General features: G+C 50.3%; 1 protein-coding gene across 10 annotated transcripts in view; it reads left to right on the forward strand.

The window, feature by feature from the left end:
* ABCC8 (ATP binding cassette subfamily C member 8) overlaps nt 1-20,007 on the forward strand; it is an 85,468-nt gene that overhangs the window by 56,344 nt on the left and 9,117 nt on the right. For 7 of the 10 annotated variants that reach the window (XM_055282240.2, XM_055282239.2, XM_063641928.1 and 4 more), the window contains 13 exons: nt 4,829-4,864; nt 6,461-6,496; nt 7,194-7,292; nt 8,339-8,423; nt 9,071-9,151; nt 11,136-11,273; nt 13,253-13,378; nt 14,317-14,416; nt 14,643-14,884; nt 14,984-15,150; nt 16,202-16,271; nt 17,068-17,225; nt 19,296-19,388. In XM_055282240.2, coding sequence (XP_055138215.1) covers nt 4,829-4,864; nt 6,461-6,496; nt 7,194-7,292; nt 8,339-8,423; nt 9,071-9,151; nt 11,136-11,273; nt 13,253-13,378; nt 14,317-14,416; nt 14,643-14,884; nt 14,984-15,150; nt 16,202-16,271; nt 17,068-17,225; nt 19,296-19,388 — 1,431 coding nt within the window. The remainder of the gene's footprint in view (nt 1-4,828; nt 4,865-6,460; nt 6,497-7,193; nt 7,293-8,338; nt 8,424-9,070; nt 9,152-11,135; nt 11,274-13,252; nt 13,379-14,316; nt 14,417-14,642; nt 14,885-14,983; nt 15,151-16,201; nt 16,272-17,067; nt 17,226-19,295; nt 19,389-20,007) is intronic. The other 3 variants (XM_055282232.2, XM_055282235.2, XM_055282237.2) reach the window with 1 other exon arrangement.

A 20,007-nucleotide genomic window follows, 5' to 3' on the forward strand; every position in this document is an offset into this window, starting at 1 on the left:
GTACCCCAGGTGCCCCATGCAGATGTGTATTTTGTGCACTGTTCTGTGTAGGCTACAAAGGAAAAGGCCTAGCATCTGCCCTTGGGGAGCTCACCCACCCAGAGTGGACAGAGATGTGCAGACAGAGCTGCAGGGGGGGCACGAAGGGTCCATCTGCTGAAGTCCTGCAGATGCAGCCCCGAGCTGGTCCCTCATGTCAGCAGCCTGGCTCCTGGTCTCAGAGAGAACTGTGTGGTTCCCAAGCATTCGCTTTAGGAAGAATCACCTGCCCCTCCCTGGCTCTCTGCTTCAAGGAACTGTCAACCTGGGAATTTGCAAACTCTCTCTTTAATCCTTAAGAGGAAAATATTTTGGTAAAAAGTCAATATTAGCAGATACACTCGGGTGAAATTCTTTCCCTGGAAATGAAGAATAGAGCCATTAATATCCACAGTAGAGTGACTTTAAATGCCCCAGGGGGTCAGCAGGAACCAGGACCCTGAGGAAAGGATCAGCGTGGGGAAGAGGCTCCCACTTCCCTGTGAGGAGCTGCACATGCAGTCTCACTGGAGCTCCCTGCTGCAATGCTGTTGCCTGTGGTGGTTGCTGTGGATGCTGCCTGCCAAGAGCCCTGATTCCCCAGGAAGAGAGAAAAAGGCTTCTCTCAGGACGGCCCTGGTCCCATCTGCCTGTACAATTCCTGGAGCCTTTGGGGAGCTGAAGTCAGGGGCTCAAGTGCCCCTGGTTTTCCTGGAGGAGGCAGGTGTGGTGAGACAGCTGACAGACAGGAGAAGGGATGCTCTGAGGAAGTGACCGTCCAGGCATGGGAACCAGATGGCCCCTGGCTGTAGTCCTGATGCTGCCACTTGCTAGCTCTGTGACCTTGAGCAGGTTACTTCACCTCTCTGAGACAGACTCACTGTCTGGACAATGAGTAAAACCCTACCTTTCCTCTCTCAGAGATTTGGCAATGGGACCCAATGACATCAATTGGAAAGGACGCTGTGGGTGAAAGGTAACCCTTCAGGACAGCAACAAGCCTGTCTGGGCAGGATGAATGGGCTGTGGAGCCCTGTATATCCTAGCTCACTCTTTGAACCTCAGTTTCCACTTCTTCCCTTTTTATTTATTGCCGGGGTCTTAAATGAGTGTTGGGGGTATTCAATTCTCCCTCTGCCTGTACTTTTGGGCCCAAGCACTGAGCTGAAAAGACAATTCCTCCTAGTTCTCCAAGCCTACAACCTGCCCCCTAACCAGCTGTGAGCTGTAATACATTCTCCAGTGTCACTGTGAGGTTTGTGCCTTCACCCCCGTTTTATAGATCAGGAAACAGGCTCCTCCAAGTAAAGGAGCTTGCCTCAGATTTCACAGCCAGTGAGTGGAAAAGCCTCTGGGATTCAAATGTCAGAGCCCATATTTTTCCTACTTCTCCCACCTGTTATCATATGCTGCCTCTTCCTTTAACCTACAGTTCCCTCCCTTCACCTCCACCGTCTCAATCCTTCCCACTCTTTAAGGTTCAGTTTGGCTATGACTTCTTCTATGAGGCTCTACTCATTTTCTCAGATTTATTCCTCCTCCAAATTTCTTTTAAAAATTATGTTTTTCTCTGATTCTAAAAGAATGCACATTATATTAGAAAAGATACATAAGCATACAAAAGATAAAAACCACCTAATATCCCATCACCCAGAAGCTTCCAGTTTTTCTTTATGCATTTGCGTATGCATTTGTGTATACTTTTCCCCAAAAGTTCTCTAATACTTTGTCCTACTTTTCTTTTGACCCTTATAACTTCCTGACTTCGGTACCTTTCTGATTTGCCCTACCAGAGTGTGAGCCCCTGGAAGGCAGCCTCTGTGCCCTGATTCAGGTTGCCACACATATGCCAGCTCCTAGTGGGCTGGAGGGAAGGACATGCGGTTGGGGAACTGGAAGACTCATGCTTTCAGTTGTGTGCTTCCTCCCTAGAGTGCACTCAGAGGAGGAATCGAATGCCCTCAGCACTCTTGTAAGGACCAGAGCAATCAGTGAGAGATGGTGCCTGCCAGATATACCATTCTTTACTTTTCAGCTTAAAACAGATATAAAGTTGGGGAGGCTCATTGGAGGAAGCTTGGGGCTACACTGGAAAGAGAAGAACTTGGATTCACACCCCAGCTTCCCCTCTTCCCAGCTCCACCACATTTGCAAACTCTGAGTCTCAGTATCCTCATGTGTAAAATGGAGATAGGGTTTATAGGGTTGTAAGGATGAGATGATGAGTTGTTTGCAAACAACTTCTCACGGTGCACAGGGAAGGCCAGCAATGAGAGCCAGCCCCTCCCTTTCTTCTTTCCAAAAGATTAATATATCTGTTACCAACCTCCATTCATTATATAGCTCTGTCATGTGCTAAGCACCATGGGGGCTGAAAAAGATGTTCTTCCTGCCTTAAAATTCCACTGGGGATGAAGGAATTACACAGGAGCTGATTAGAGGGGAAGGGAGTCCATTATGAGGGCTAATTGAGCAGTGCAGACAATGTTGCAAACTGAGTTAGGGCCCTGAGAGCTTATTGTGTGCTGGGGTCCTCAGGGATGCCACAGATGCATCAATAACCATCTCTGCTACTCTGGAAGTAGTCACATCAGGAAGACTCCAGAGATAAGCTTATCTGGGCTGTGGCCGCAGAGCTGGAATTTGTAAGCTTTAGGTTTTTATGTCTCATGTTACCAGCTTGTCTGTAAATTGTAAATTACAGCAATCTGATGGTTAGGGAATGTGAAGTTTGGTTGGGTTAAGAGAATGAAATGAGACCACAAAGATTAGAGAACAGGAAAAGAGGGGACTGGGGACTACATACCCATCAGAATCTTCATTCAGTCCTGACCCTCAGCAGGAGGGGGATTTCATCAGGCTCATTTCCATCCTTGATTTCGTCCATCCTGGTTCTCCTGACAAGGGGCATTTATCAGAGTTATGGCATGGGAAATCACAGGGGAGTAATGTACCATGACATTTAAGAGTATAAACTTTGGAGTCAGAGCTATTTTCTCCACTACTTACTAGCTGTGCGACTTTGGGCAAGTTACTTAGCCTTTCTCTGAGCCTCACTTTCTTTATCTGTAAAGTGAGGGCGATCAAAATAAACCTCCTTCATATGGTTATTTTGAGCTTTATAAAGAGACAATACTGGCTGAGCACGGTGGCTCACTGCCTGTAATCCCAGCACTTTAGGAGGCCAAAGCTGGAGGATCGCTTGAGCCCAGGAGTTCAAGACCAGCCTGAGCAACATAGGGAATGAGACTCCTGTCTCTACAAAAAATATACAAAAATTAGTCAGGCATGGTGGTGCTTGCCTGTAATCCCATCTACTCAGGAGGCTAAGGCAGGAGGATCACTTGAGCCCAGGAGGTGGAGGTTGCAGTGAGCTGAGATCACGCCATTGTACTCCAGCCTGGGCAACAGGAGTGAAACCCTGAGAGAGAGAGAGAGAGAGAGAAAGAGAGAGAGAGAGAGAAAACACTACTATGGTGCTTAGAAAAGTTCAATAAATTTTAGCTGTTTTTAGTATTATTAAAGTAAGATCTGTATGAAAATAAAGCAGATTTTTTCCCCAAATGTTCATGTCAGAAGTATATATTTCATTGGCAAGGGGCTGCTTCTGGAAGGTTGAGATGTATCCTGGGGGAGGGGATACAGCACTGGAAAAATTGGCATCACAATTCAAGTCACCTCACTCAGTGTTTGCTGTTGTTGTTGTTGTTGTTGTTGTTGTTTTGAGACGGAGTCTCGCTGTCACCCAGGCTGGAGTGCAGTGGCGCGATTTCAGCTCACTGCAGGCTCCGACCCCCGGGGTTCATGCCATTCTCCTGCCTCAGCCTCCCGAGTAGCTGGGACTTACAGGCACCCGCCACCTCGCCCGGCTAATTTTTTGTATTTTTAGTAGAGACGGGGTTTCACCGTGTTAGCCAGGATGGTCTCGATCTGACCTCGTGATCCACCCGCCTCGGCCTCCCAAAGTGCTGGGATTACAGGCGTGAGCCACTGCGCCCGGCCTCAGTGTTTTTTAAGTTATCATAATCCACAGTATGAAAAGCACTTGACGGGCCGAGCGCGGTGGCTCACGCTTGTAATCCCAGCACTTTGGGAGGCCAAGGCGGGCAGATCATGAGGTCAGGAGATCGATACCACACCTGTAGTCCCAGCTACTCAGAGAGGCTGAGGCAGGAGAATGGCGTGAATCCGGGAGGCGGAGCTTGCAGTGAGCCAAGATTGTGCGACTGCACTCCAGCCTGGGTGACAGAGCGAGACTCCGTCTCAAAAAACAAAAAAGAAAAGCATTTGACGTTACAGTCCACTATGTTTATGCATTTATAAACAAGAGAAAAAATCACGAAAAATACAGTACCACGTGCAGTGCACACTGATTTCATCTATTTTTTTTTTCTTTTTCCTCAAATGCACTTGCCGCCTACTTATTCCAGACCCAATGATTGGGTCCCTATCCACAGTTTGGAAAACACTATAAGAAATGATTGTGTCCTCTCACTTTCCCTCTCTGAGATTTAGTATTCCAACTATAAAATGCTCCTGATGCCCAGCCAGCCTCACTGCTGCTCCGAGTCCATGCCAGGAATGCTGATTTAGCACATGCTATTTGGAGGGTACCCATCCAGGTGCTGTGGGAGGGACAGAGACTGAGAAGAGTGCTTTCTGACCCCACAGAGGCCATTTGGAAACCCTGGGAGTGGGTGGGAGGGTGGGGGGGAGGGGGGAGGGATTGCTTCTCCCCTAAAACTCAGTGTGATGGAAAGGCAATGGGGTGGGAACTAACTGGTGTTGGTCTGTCCCATTTGTGTCCCAGCAGCCTTCCGGACAGTGAAACAGGAGAGGACCCCAGGTACAGCCTTGGGACTGGGTCAGAAGTGGGTCCCAACAAAGGGAAGGGGCAGGGTGGGGGTGGGGGACTTGTGGGTGGGTAATGCTGAGTATGGATTCAGGGGTGTGCAGCCTACATATTTTCAGAGACATGGGGCTAAGGCCTGCATTCTCAGTGAGGACAAAATTTGGTTCTTGGGGCGCAGAAAACACTTAGACATTGAGATGCTTTGTGGCTGTCCAAAGTACCAAACAGATGCCAGTGTATCTGTGGTGCTGAAATTTCATGGTGGATGGAGTCAGAAAATAGATTAGCGATTGCCAGGGGCTGGTGGGAGAGAGAGGGAAGGGACTGCCAATGTGTATGGGATTTGCTTTGGGGAGGATAAAAATGTTTTGGAATTAGATAGTGGTGATAGTTGCACAACCTTGTGAACGTACTTTTAGTTTCAGAGGTTTTCTAAACCTCTGATTTTTTTTTTAAGTGACAGGAAAGACAGAAAAAAGTGTATCTAAAAAGGCTCTATGGGTGATAATGGAAAAGAAAGTTAAGAAATATGACTGTAAGAAAAGGAGATGGGTGTCCCTCAGGCCAGGCAGAAAATTCAGTCTTGTTGCTTTATGTTCATGTGCAAATCTAAAAATTCCAAGTGATATAGATTAATGAGGCTCTGAGTCCCTCAAAACCTTCCCTCCCCTTACCTCTCCCAGAAACACTTGAGATACCCTAGAGGTGGTATGAAGTCAGGGTGGGAAGGTTGGCTCAGCTTTGTAAATAAGTTTAAGCCTCTGGCCTTCGCTCTCTAACACCAAAGAGGCTTCGCTTTGCTATATTTTCTCTGCCCTTTCTCCCTCCTTGTCCTCAAGTGTCAGTATGTGATGACAGGCTCAGCCTCTGTAATGGTAATCATCGTATTTCTTGAGCCAAAAATCAGACCTCATGGCATGTGACAAGTTCACATGTGTGGATGAGAACAGAGTGGCAGAATATTTGACACGGGAGCAGCGTGGGCAGTCCAAGGCACATGGCACTGCACCTGACATCTTCCCTGGCAGATCCCCCACATTCTGTGGTTGTCTTCTGATGGGGCCATATGGGGCTGCAGATAGTGCCTGGAGCCCTCGCAGCTCCAGGGCTGTGGGTTCCCACCCCCAGAGTGGAGGTGCTGGTGTCAGCCTGCCTGGCCTGGCCTGGCTCTGTCCAGAGCACTCCCTGCCCCAGCTGTTTGTGCAGCTGTATCAGCCTCAGACCTCAGTCTATTCATTCCAACCTGAATGCAGAGGCTGGGTCTGGAGGAGCCACACTGTGGGCTTCATACTCCCTGACCTGACAAGTTTTCCCCCCAGAGCCTGCACCAATGGCACCTCTCCCCATTCTCTCTCTTAACAGGGTCCTCCAGGGCCCTCCTCACACACCCACGTGGTCAGGCAGCAGAGGCTTCCCCAAGATAGCCACACCCCACTCTCCACACCTCTCCATGCAGCATTTGTGGCTATAGACTGGGTCCCGGGGATTGTAAAGGCATGCTCATGTTGGGTTGGAGGGAGCTCAGAATCTTCCTGGAGGACATGGTCCACTCCCGTGAGAGCTCAGTGTGCCTTTCCTCCCCTGCTGCAGCCCAGAGCGGGAGACAGCGACCGACTTGGATATCAGGTACCGCGTCCTGGGAACATTGCCCTCCAGGGTCAGCTCCCTCCAGGGTGCTCTCAGGCCCAAGGGAGCCACATCACCCTGCCAGGCAGCCCCCAGGCCCCAGCCCCAGTGTTGGGGAGGCCAGGGAGGGCCCCTGTGCTCCACCAGGTGGCTTGGGAGCTGCTGCTGTTTCTGTGCATCCATTTACTCCCTTCACATAAGATCATTTTTATCTGGGATCTCTTTTTTTTTTTCTTTTTTCTTCAAAAACCACATCACTCAAAATGTGGCTTCCTTGGCTCTGCTTTAAAAAAAAAAAAAAAAATTCTTCCATTTGGAGAATTACCTGCTGACTTCAAAGTCCAATGGCTTGAGGGCTACCCAGAGAGGGAGGAAGCCAGAAGTTGAGTGTTCCCTTGGTTTCGTCACACTTTTGGGCTCCTCCCTGAATAAGGAACAACAGACTGCAGGGCTGGGGCAGGCTGGGTGTAGGGCAGGGAGGGGATGAGGTCCTGCTGCCCCAGTCAGCTGAGACCTGGACCTCTCAAACCTGCCTGGGGGAAGGCAAGGCCACCAGAGGCCACACTAAGCAGATTTCTACCAACTGCACCTCCCCATCCCCTTGCCTCCGTCTGAGCCATCAGCTTGACAACTGCCTCTGAGAACAAGCCCCTGAGAATGCCTCCTGCACCCCCTACTCCCGCCCTGCTTTTTCCAGAAAGAGAGGCCCCGTGGCCTATGCTTCGCAGAAACCATGGCTGCTAAATGCCACTGTGGAGGAGAACATCATCTTTGAGAGTCCCTTCAACAAACAACGGTAAAAGCCTGTCAGAGGGAGGCAGGATGGGGGAGGGTAGGAACTGTCTCTGGCCAGCCTGCCCCAGTTCCGGGCCCTTCCATCGATCACCCACACCCAGCCATCTCACTCCCCAGGTGCTTATCTGCACTCCAGCCTCTCCATATGGTGCACCTGGAGAGGGGCCAGGTGTGCCTGAGCATCGGGGCAATCCAGCTCCCGTAGGGGAGAGGGCAGGAGCGGAGGGAAGGGAGAGAGCCCTGCCGCCTTTTCTCTAGCTGGTGGGAGGGCTAGCGAGCTCTCTCTGTGAGTCTCCATTCGCCTGGCTCCTGCACTATTTTCCCTCCAATGATAATAGTTAGGGCTAGCATCGACTGAGCTCTTACTACATACCAGGCACAGTGCCGAGCTCTTTGTACACGGAATTTCCTCTCATGCTTACAACAACCTCAGTAGGTAGGTATTATTATTATTCCCACTCTACAGATGAAGAACCAAGTCTCAGAAAGGTTAGGTAACTTACCCAAGGCCACCCAGCCAGTAAGTGACCAAGATGGGTCTCAAATCCAAAGCTGCCTAACACCTAAGTACATGTTTGTCACCAACATACTCTGATGCCTCCATGAACTCTGGCTGGCACCTGCCCAGGCTAAGGGCTGGCCGGGGAAGTATGAGAGGAACAGGCTGGGCAAATATTTGACCAGCCATCATCATTACTGCCTAAACCAACCAGCGGTGGTTTTCCCTAGCAGTGCCCCAAGCACGGGCTCCAGCTGCAGCTTTTCCCACTGCACAGAGATCATGAGCGCCCTTTCATCACTTACTCTGCATATTTGTTCCCAACCAATTCCATCCTTCTAGTATTTAACCTGCCCAAACACTGTGTAAAGTGCTGACCTCAGCTCTTTTCAAGCTTACACGGTGTTTACTTGCACCCAAGCGGGAGGCCTATTAAAGCCATTGCTCATCCTGGGCACAGCTACCCAGAGACTAATGACCCTCTGCAAGTGCTCGGGCCAACTCTGACCAGGCTGACCAGCTGCATCCCCTGCCTCTACCCATGCCAGGTACAAGATGGTCATTGAAGCCTGCTCTCTGCAGCCAGACATCGACATCCTGCCCCATGGAGACCAGACCCAGATTGGGGAACGGGTTAGTAGCAGCCTCTGAGGGGCTTTTTCAAAGCCAGGACCCCCAACCTAGCATGCCCTGAGACACTACTCGGGACAGTGGGTAACTAGGAAATAGGAGACGTTGAAGGCTGAAGAGTTGCCTGCAGTAAGGTCAAACATGATGTCCTTGATGATGTCCTTTGACAGGTTTTCAGTCCTGCTTGGAGGGCAAGGTCAGCTTAGTGCCCTCCCAGGCTGGGGATCTTCTTCATTTGTGCCCCAGGTATACACTGAGAGCCCACACAGCACTGTGCTCAGCCTGGGGTTGTATTGTTCCTGTTCATCCTCCAGATTGGGTCCCTTCCACAAGCTTAGACGAATAGGATTCTCCTGTGACTGTCCTCCTTTTGTGTGATTTAAATCCCTGCTGCCTCTGTCTTTGTTTGTACTAGTCAGATGGTCCCTAGCACCTACACAATGAATCTTTAAAGACTTGGGGCTCATGCTCCCCTCTTCTGAATGAATTCAGTAAACATGTGCAAGTTTCTTCTCTATGCAAGGTGAGAAGCAGGCAAAGAAGTGGATAGAGCCAGGCCTCCATCCCGAAGAGCTCACAGTCCAGTAGGGGCCAGGACTGTGTCCCCTGAATGGCTGAGGGCATGATCTGTTCCTCCTCTTTGGTGACAGGGCATCAACCTGTCTGGTGGTCAACGCCAGCGAATCAGTGTGGCCCGAGCCCTCTACCAGCATGCCAACGTCGTCTTCTTGGTGAGTGCACCAGCTGGCAGTTCCCTTGGGGTCCTGGTCTCTGGCTGCCTCCCAGGCCTAACTGCCCACCTCCACCTCCCTGCAACCCCACCATCATCCAACAATCTCCCTCTCCAGGAGTAAATCCCTCCTGCCAGAGATATTGCCTAATCATCCTAGTGATAGGGAAACTGAGGCAGGCAAGGATAGCACAAATGACCCATTGCAGACTTCAGATTGAGCTCTGCAGTAGCCAATGAGGAGAGGCAAGCTGTAATTATAGGCTTCCTGTCTGTGGGACAGCACAACCCCTCAACGCTTATGCAGCCCGACTTTTAGAATGGCTGATAACAGAATGTGTGCTGCCACTTCCCATCTTATGCCCAGGGCAGACATTGCTAATTGTTCACAGCATTATTTCCCATGGAACTTAACTCATTTTCAGAATCCTTCTCAACACAGCACTCCGGGTAACCACTAGCCATCAAACATGAGATAAAACTAGGCCAGGCGTGGTGGCTCACGCCTGTTATCCCAGCACTTTGGGAGGCCGAGGCAGGCGGATCACGAGGTTGGGAGATCGAGACCATCCTGGCTAAGATGGTGAAACCCAATCTCTACTAAAAATACAAAAAATTAGCCTGGTGTGGTGGCGGGTGCCTGTAGTCCCAGCTACCCGGGAGTCTGAGGCAGGAAAATGGTGTGAACCTGGGAGGCGGAGCTTGTAGCGAGCTGAGATAGCGCCACTGCACTCCAGCCTGGGCGACAAAGTGAGTCTCCGTCTCAAAAAAAAAAAAAAAAAAAAACTTATTCGCAGTCCTTACGCTACTTCATGTGAAGCTCTGTTGTGTCAGGTGCCTTGACTGACACTGAAGAATTCTAAGACCCAGTCCTTGGCCTCAAAGATTTAGAATCTGATTAGGGAGACAGAGCTCACCCAGTTCAAGAGGCCCAGCCCAGTTCAAATCCAAACTGTGTGGCATAAACTATGAGGGGGCCTTGTCCAGGCAGACAACTGTGAGGGCTGGAGTAATCAGGGAGGGCTTCCTGGAGGAGAGCCTCAAAGGGAGAGTCAATTAAACAGAAGGAAAGAGGGAGGCCATTTGCACAGGGAGTTGGAAGAAGGAAGCTCAAGTCTCTGATTCCAGCTTTACTCCCTCCCCTCTCCCTACACCACACGCACAAGCACTCCTTTACTAAAGACACTTCATAGTGGGAAGATTCATAGTCTCCATTACTGTCTGACACACGCACAGCATTTTACAAAGCATTGGTGCATTCGCGATCTCTCATGAGATTTAAACAACCCTGCTAGAGAAAAGTGAGGTGGACATTTTATTTCAGCAAACGTTTATGAAGCGTCTACTCTGTGCCAGGCACAGGCACAAGAAGTCTCAGTTCTCGGGAGTGCCATAATCAGGAATGGACAAACAATGATCAGATCTGGCTTTGCGCCAGTGTCACGGGAATAGGGAGGAAGGAAGGGTAGGCGTGGGGGTCAGGACAGGATGCTGGAGGAACTGGTGCTTAGGTGAACGAAGGATGGGTAGGAGTTCACCAGGCAGACAAAAGGCAGAACAGGGCTCCAGGCAGAGGAACAGCTCAGGAGAAGGCCCAGACGGCAGGCTTCCTAGGAACCTGGAATGCAGAGTACTGGGAAAACACAGATGAAGCATGAGTCTAGAAGGGAAAGCGAGACGTTATAGAGCACCTGGAACACCAGCCCACAGGGTTTGACTTTAGAGATGATGGGAAGCCGTTGAAGGTCCAGGAGTCAGGCAGTGAAGTGATTAGATCTGTTTGAGAGTGATATCTGACAACTGCCCCATTTTAAGATGAGGTAACCAAGGCCCAGAGAGGTTGGGTGAGTTGTCCAAAGCCACACAGCTAACTAGCTTCAGTCCCTAGACCAGAGTTGATAGAACTCTAATGGGTTTTATACTCATTGTCACCCCTCCCCGCCATGCCTTTCCCTACCCTCTATCCTCCTCTCCCTTCTGCCCAGGATGACCCCTTCTCAGCTCTGGATATCCATCTGAGTGACCACTTAATGCAGGCCGGCATCCTTGAGCTGCTCCGGGACGACAAGAGGACAGTGGTCCTAGTGACCCACAAGCTACAGTACCTGCCCCATGCAGACTGGGTGAGGGGGAACAAAGGGGTCAGGCTATAGGGTGCAGGGCTGGGGAGGCTGTCAGGCATCTTGGCGGGAACCAATCTGTTGTCTTGGTAGCAACTGCTGAGGGCCACAAAGCATAAGAGACCAGCACTGGATGGCTTTATGCATGCTGGGTATTTCAGGGAGACCCTATACAGGCCAGGGGTTCGGTATCACCTAGACCCACAGACACTCCCCATCCTGGCCTGGGCCCCCCTTGGTACACTCAAGGCTGGCACCAAGAAGTCTCAGGAATAATCAAGTGCTCACTTCTCACCTTCTGATTCCTGCCCTTTTGATGACCCATCCCCCCAGTCATGGGGAGTGCCCATTTGGATGGAAAAGCCATCTTCCCACCCTATGACCACCCACCCCGGGAATCATATGGGAAATATGGAACCAAACAATAGCAGTAGTAATAGAAACTTCAGGCTGGGTGCAGTGGCTCACACCTGTAATCCCAGCACTTTGGGAGGTCAAGACAAGAGGATCACTTGAGCCCAGAAGTTTAAGGCTTCTGTGAACCATGATCATGCCACTGCACTCCACTGCAGCCTTGTCTCTGAAAATTTGAAAAAGGAAATAAAGAAAGAAAGAAACTTCAGTATTATCAGTAGAGCCCAATGTTGTGAAACCCCTTATTAACTAAATTCCCACACTCTTCAATAGGTAGAAAATAATTACTTTTTGATTTATTAGAAAGCACCTAATTTTTAAGATGGAGATCATGTGACTTTTGAACTCTAGGTCCTGCCTACTCCTATATAAATTCTCCTCTACCAACGACAGCCAAAATGGAGGCCCTCTCTAAGCTTCAGGCCGGTGCCAAATGGCTCTACTTATTTTCCCCAAAATAAATCTTCCTTCCATGTATGATGAGACCCCCTCCAGCATAAAAAAGACCCAAAGAAAATCACCCAAAGAGAAAAGGCCCAAAGATAAGACCCAAAGACCCAAAGATTTAAATATATATACAGATACAAAAGGTTTGTTTCTGAGTTTCTGTAGTGACCTTGGCAATACCTTGTAGTTCAGGACAATCCTGAGGAACACAGAAGTTCTGGGTTCCTTGAGGAGTCAGTGACCAGGACTCTCAAGCCCCTTGAACCCCAACATAGGGTGGGAGGGGGTGAGGGCAGCAGGGGTGGGTGTCTGAATTAATGGCAGGTCTATGTGATGGTGTCATCGAGTGTTCCAGATAAAAAGTTTTATTGAGCCAGGTGCAGTGGCTCATGCCTGTAATCCCAGCACCTTGGGAGGCCAAGGCGGGTGGATTGCTTGAGCCCAGGAGTTCGAGACCAGCTTGGGGCAACATGGTGAAACCTTATCTCTATAAAAAAAAAAAAAAAATCAAAAAATTAGCCAGGTATGCTGGCCTGCACCTGTGGTCCCAGCTACTCAGGAGGCTGAGGCAGGAGGATGGCTTGAGCCAGGAAGCAGAGATTGCAGTGAGCTGAGATGGTGCCATCGCACCCCAGCCTAGGCAACAGAGTGAGACCCTGTCTCTAAAAAAAAAAAAAAAAAAAAAAAGATTTATTGATTCCAAAGAGGCATGGCCACACACACTTAGACCAGCAGGTGCTTTGCTAAGCCCTCATGGAGGCTGCCAGACCCACCGTCAAAAGGAGCTAAGGGTAGTGTACAATGAGCCCACTTAGTGTATCATGGCCGCTGCCATGGGTGGAGTCCTTGTGGGTAACCAGCCAGCTTGAGCAGGATGCACTAATTTGCTCTGCAAACCCAGCCATTGAGAATTGCCCCTCAGATGTACCGAACTCTAGGTCCTAGGAGTATGTTGGTGGGGGTAGGTTATCAATACCAGCCCACTTGCAGTAGATGAGCTGGAGGCCATTTGTAGTGAGGAAAGGGATGTGTCCACCTCCATCTCAGACTCCACAATTGAGGGATGTGACCACCACTCCTCCCCAGCCAGCCCCCAAACTAGGTGTGTTGCTGCCTTCCAGATCATTGCCATGAAGGATGGCACCATCCAGAGGGAGGGTACCCTCAAGGACTTCCAGAGGTCTGAGTGCCAGCTCTTTGAGCACTGGAAGACCCTCATGAACCGACAGGACCAAGAGCTGGAGAAGGTGGGTATATCCAGGGGTGGCCAAGCAGCCACCCCTGGATGCAAAGGTTCTGCTAGAACCTGAACTCATAAAGGTCTTCCTGTCCTTACTGCCCCAGGAAGCCCCCTAAAGGGCAGATGTGGGAGTTGGGCATGAACTGGCTCCTACCAGAGGAGAGACAGTACCTGTGCCAGATGCCCAGGGCAGAATCAGGTGGGCATCTTTGCCTTATCCTGAGGTAGTCAGATACCAATTAGTTGCAAAGTTTCAGAAAATCAACTCAAACTGGCAAAGAAAACTAAGCAAAGAAAATAAGAGGGAGTTAAGGATTTATTGACCCATGAAACCAAAAAGTCCAGGTGTGTCATAGCTTTAAGTGTGCTGGATCCAGGTAGTCAGTGTCATCAGAAATCTCTTTCTCCCATCTCTTGGCTCTGCTCCCCTCAAACTGGCTCAGCTCCCCTCAAATTGGCTCCATTCTCATGGTATCAGTGAGGGCCACCAGCAGTCTTAGGTTTACATTCTCCCAGCTCAACAACTCTGCCAGAAAAAAAGTGCCTCTTTCGCCATAGTTCATCAAAAGTCCCAGGGCTGAGTCTCATTGGTCCAGTTTGGTCATGTGCCCACCCCTGAACAAATCACTGTGGCCAGGGATGTGGAATGTGAGGATTGGCCTGTCCTGGGTCATGTGCCACTTTGGGAGCCAGATCCACCTGAATCACAGAGACTAAAAATAGGGGAAGAGTGGTTCCTCACAGGGATATGGGGGTGCTATTATCTGATGAAGGGGAAGGATTAAATCCTGGCAAGATGAATGTGTGTCTGTCTGCCCCTCCCTCAGGCAGGGACAACGTGGAAACCTGACACTGGTCATCACCAGAGTAGTTACTCCTTAACTTCCCCTTCCCCCACCAACCATATACCCTGAAGACATTGCCCAGGCCACATCTGTCTTTTAGGAGACTGTCACAGAGAGAAAAGCCACAGAGCCACCCCCGGGCCTATCTCGTGCCATGTCCTCGAGGGATGGACTTCTGCAGGATGAGGAAGAGGAGGAAGGTACAGGCAATGGGACTGGGAGTGTAATTATGGCCTGAGGTCTGATCAGCCACAGAGAGGCTAAGGTTTGGGGTTCTGGGTGTGGTGCAGTAGTGTGCCTTTGATTAAATGGCTTCCCTCTGTGTGCCCCCGTTGTCCCCTCAGTAAGTGGGGATAAAATGCCCCCTGATTCACCCTCAGAGGGATGGAAATGTGTAGCCACAGAGTGGGTTCTTCCGGCCTGCAGAGGAGGCAGCTGAGAGCGAGGAGGATGACAACCTGTCGTCCGTGCTGCACCAGCGTGCTGAGATCCCATGGCGAGCCTGCGCCAAGTACCTGTCCTCCGCCGGCATCCTGCTCCTGTCACTGTTGGTCTTCTCACAGCTGCTCAAGCACATGGTCCTGGTGGCCATCGACTACTGGCTGGCCAAGTGGACCGACAGCGCCCTGACCCTGACCCCTGCAGTCAGGAACTGCTCCCTCAGCCAGGTGTGACCGGTGGCCCGTGGCAGAGGCTGGGAGTGGGGATGGGGGAAGGGCTGAGCCCATGGGCACCCCGGGACTCCAGCTCACTCTCTGCCTGTGAAGGAGTGCACCCTCGACCAGACTGTCTACGCCATGGTGTTCACGGTGCTCTGCAGCCTGGGCATTGTGCTGTGCCTCGTCACGTCTGTCACTGTGGAGTGGACAGGGCTGAAGGTGGCCAAGAGACTGCATCGCAGCCTGCTAAACCGGATCATCCTAGCCCCCATGAGGTACCCGTCTCCCCTGGCCAGGCTGGGGCTGTGAGCAAGTCACTGTTCTCTGAGCCTTAGTCTTCCCATCTATAAAATGGGGATATACAACTTGTCACAAGCTTGTAGGGGTGACTCAAGGAGACAGTGTGTGTAAAAGTGCCCTCCTTGTGCAAGAAGCAGGGAGAAACTGGCATTTACTCAGCCAGATACTGTGATAGGCATTGTGTGTGGTTAGCTCATCTAATTGTCACCATGGCCCTTTAAAGTGAGCGTCTGCACGTCCAAGTGAAGATTGGTTTCTCCTCCCTAAGCAGGTGTAATTTCCCCATCCCCACCCATGAGTTCAGCTCCTTGCCCTCCCCTCCCTCTCTCTCCCTCAGTCAGCCTCAGGTTTTGACACTGCGGGAACAGGTAGCTGTTCTATTAATAATTTCCTATAATGGGATGGATAAAAATCTCAAAGGCCACTTGATGTCAAAGAGGTTTGAAGTTGTCCCTGCCCAATTGGTAGGCTACCTTGGTTTAAAAACACAACAGGCAAACAGGTTTTCTGGCCCCTTGTCGAGGCTAGACTTCACTATCTAACTGCACTTTTTACTTTCCAGCCTCATGAGTTTTCTGTGGCCCACAGATATGGCCTCCAAGTTTATTTCCTGTCTATTTGCCCCAGCTCTGTAGTTCTGAAACTCCCCGGTTGGGGTTGGGCTGACTCTGGGTCAGCCAGCCGGCAGGCTGTCCCCAGGGCCCTGTTCCTCTTGGCAGGTTGTCCCTCTGGAGAGGACTCTGTGTCCCAGGAGGACAGCTGCTGAGTCAGGCCGAGCCGGCAGCTGAGAAAGGCGGCAGTGGTCAGATGGGCTTGAGAAACTGAAAGGCTAACGAAAGGCCAGCGCCCCTTTGGGCAGCTGCAGGAATTCACGGGATACAGGCCAGATGTCTACAAATTGGCAGAGGATGCCAGACCCATGAATGACTCCAGAGACACTTACATGAAATAAGTAACTATCTCATTCAGTAAACAGGAAGTAAATCAATGGACAAATGAGTAACTCTTCCTCTGGCTGCCTCTTAGGTTTTTTGAGACCACGCCCCTTGGGAGCATCCTGAACAGATTTTCATCCGACTGTAACACCATCGACCAGGTACAGAGGACCGTGCCACACTTTCCCCCCATCCAGAGACAACTCGGACCCCTGGGGGCTTCTCCTGTCTGAGGCTGGGTTCCCCAAGTCAGGTGATCACAGCCCTCTGGGAGGAAGCCAGTGTCCCCGATCCGATTATAATGCTGCCTCAGGGCTGGGGCCTCCCTGGTGGGAGCCTCATAGTAAGGCTGAGGGAAACCAGATCCCTTTAGCTTCCACCTGAGATCCCACTGGCTTTCTCTAGTAAAGTTCCAGCATATTCTGAACCAAGGTGGCTGATTGTATGGAGAATATTCATTTTGATTCAGCCTGGTGTGAAAACAAAATCTTGGCTCCTACCTCAGGGAGTTTACCTTGTAGCTGGAGAGATGACATATGTGCCTATAATAAAGTGAGAGAAAGGCTGGGCTCAGTGGCTCACTTCTGTAACCCCAGCACTTTGGGAGGCGGAGGCAGTTGGATCACTTGAGGCCAGGTGTTCAAGACCAGCCTGATGGCCAACATGATGAAACCCCTTCTCTATTAAAAATACAAAAATTAGCCAGGTGTTGTGGCAGGTGCCTGTAATCCCAACTACTTGGGAAGCTGAGGCAGGAGAATCATTTGAACCCGAGAGGCAGAGGCTGCCATGAGCCGAGATTACGCTGCTGCACTCTAGTCTGGGCAACAGTGAGACTCAGTCTCAAAAAAATAAAGGATCAAAAAATAAAGTGAGAGCAAAACATGGCGGCCAGTAGCACTCTAAACACGGTCAAAACTAAAATTCACCTCACTCTCTCCCCCTCATCTCCCTCAGCACATCCCATCCACGCTGGAATGCCTGAGCCGCTCCACCCTGCTCTGTGTCTCAGCCCTGGCCGTCATCTCCTATGTCACACCCGTGTTCCTCGTGGCCCTCTTGCCCCTGGCCATCGTGTGCTACTTCATCCAGAAGTACTTCCGGGTGGCGTCCAGGTGATGGCCTCAGGGGTGAGGGGTGGGAGGTGCTTTGCAATGTGCAGTTTGGTATACTTGCTAGACTCATCGTTATAAAAGTAGTAGGGTCATGTCCCCTCCAAAAAATAAAAACAAAAAACAGAAATGAAGGAAATAGAAATATCCACATCTTATTCCACCACCCTAATATAATAGTCTGCCAACACACGCACACACTGAAGTCGACATCTGAATTATTTCCTTGGAAGATATGGTCAGGACTGGAATTGCTAGGTCATGATAAATGCACATTTTATGCCCTTCATTCATTTTGCCAACATGCTTCCCAGGAGGGTTGCATCATTCTAGTGGTCAGGCTGATTGCTGATGCACGAAATCGGAGGGCACCTGATTCAAGCAGTGCTCTGATAACATCTCCCAGCCCACAGGAGTCCAGAGTGTAGCTGTAAGCCTTGACTTGAGGGAGCCTCTCACAGCCATTCTCATGGATCACATTTGCCCTCATGAGCTTTGGATCCATGCACACCTGTTTCCTCCTCAAAATTTTCTAAGAATGTTCTCTAGGGAGTTCTTTCTGGGAGTGATTCTGCTAAACTCATAGATTCAAAGGATTGTAGGAAAAAATTTAAAGAACGTCTAGGCCAGTGTTTCTCAAACTGCCAATTACAGCCCATCAGTGGGTCATGAAATCAATATCATGGATCACAACCAGCAATTATTTTTTTTTTTTTTTTTTTTTTTTTTTGAGACAGAGTCTCGCTCTGTCGCCCAGGCTGGAGTGCAGTGGCGCAATCTCGGCTCACTGCAAGCTCCGCCTCCCGGGTTCCGGGTTCACGCCATTCTCCTGCCTCAGCCTCTCCGAGTAGCTGGGACTACAGGCACCCGCCACCACGCCCGGCTAATTTTTTGTATTTTTTAGTAGAGACGGGGTTTCACCATGGTCTCGATCTCCTGACCTCGTGATCCGCCTGCCTTGGCCTCCCAAAGTGCTGGGATTACAAGCGTGAGCCACCGCGCCCGGCCACAACCAGCATTTTTAAAAAAATGAAATAGAACAGAAAATATCAGACTGTATTCATAGAGTAAAGCAAGCTTTGCTCTTGAAACCTTTGTTTTGGTCATGTAGGTGTGTGAGTACTGATTTGTGAGATAAAATATATTTCTGACTGCAGGTTGTGGTCAGAAAGGTTAAGTACCTTTCCCAAGTGCGCATAGTTGGCTAGAAACTAGAGTCAAGATACTTATTAGCAATAATAAAATTTAGATGCATTTTGGCTACAATTACCTGCCCCAAAGGATCAACATTTGTATAAATAGCTTTTTGCTTGGATGATCCAGAATGGCCCGACACCCACACAAGCAACATAGCTTTTTGACACTCACAAAATTCAAAGTGCTGCACAAGCTGTTCTGCAAAGTTCATTTCTTCTGCCAAAGAAATAGCCCAGTCTCTCTGGCACCCAGTCTGACCCTGGAAATGGTTTATCAGGCAAATCAACTTCCTGCATCCCAAACTGACCTCCCTGGCACTGATGTGCTTGTCAAGGTGCAGCTTTGGGGAGCAGGAGGCAATTCTGTTGCCATGGAAACCTCTGGCCTTACCCCGAGATGAAGCCTATCATTTCAGCACATCACTGGCCAGGGTCTGAAGAGATCCTTGATGGGGTAAGCGGAAGACCGGGTTGAACGCTTCGAGTTTGGTCTTCTGTTCCTTTGGCCAGCTGTTTCAAGGTTCAGATTGTTCACCTGTAAAATGGAACTAACACTACCTGCCCAGCCTTAGCTCACCTCCAGGCTGTGCAGCAGAAGTACAGGGACAGATGGTGACCTGGGGTGGACAATGCCCAGGACAGCAGTAACTGCCCCACGTCAGGCTGTGTCTAAGCATTGTACATAAACGATCTCATTCAGTGCTCACAAAAGCTCAGTAGGCTGGTGGCATTGTCTTCCCTTCACGGGGTAAGAAGCTGAGGCCTAGAGAGGTGAGGCCATTCACCCACACAGTGGTAGCAGGTGGAGCTAGGTTTCAGGCCCAGGCCGAACCCTGAGCCTGCCCTCTTAACTATTCCACTCTGTTCCCCGCCACAGAGACCTGCAGCAGCTAGATGACACCACCCAGCTTCCACTTCTCTCACACTTTGCCGAAACCGTGGAAGGGCTCACCACCATCCGGGCCTTCAGGTACGAGTCCACATTCCCCCAAGGTAGGAGTGGAACAGGGGTGGGGCCAGGGGGCACAGGCCATGAGATTTGATTCTCAGGACTCCACTTGGGAAGGCCAAGGACACGTTCTCTCTCAAGCTGCCTCAGGCCCCAAGGCCCAAGGGATATCCACCAGCAGGGACAGGCCAGGTGGGCTCCCACTGAATGTTCTAGAGAGGAAAATTCCAGCTCTGTAGACAAGCCCAGGGCCTCTGTGAGGCAGAGCATGAAAAGAAACAAAGCTGGGACAAGTCTTCATGTATCAATTCTAGAAAAGGCCTTAGGTGCGGGCCACCCTTCTTTTATTAAGGAGCCCCTGTGTGCCAAACACTATGCTGAGTACTGTACAGGGCAATCCCACTCATTCTGCACTGCAACCCTCGGTGCTGAGAATGGTCATTGCCATTGCACAGATAAGGAAACCGAGGCGTAGAGACGTTCTCTACCCTCTCTGCGTAAGGTGCCACAAAGCCCAGACTTGAACCTATTTGTTCATGCAACAAACGTTTACTAAGCCCCGACCATGTGCTAAGCCCCATGCCAGGCACTAAAAAGATGAGTCAAATAAGCCACTGCCCTGCAGGCATTTACAGCCCAG

This window comes from Symphalangus syndactylus, chromosome 6 (assembly GCF_028878055.3).
Source record: "Symphalangus syndactylus isolate Jambi chromosome 6, NHGRI_mSymSyn1-v2.1_pri, whole genome shotgun sequence".
In the NCBI taxonomy this organism is placed as follows: domain Eukaryota; kingdom Metazoa; phylum Chordata; class Mammalia; order Primates; family Hylobatidae; genus Symphalangus; species Symphalangus syndactylus.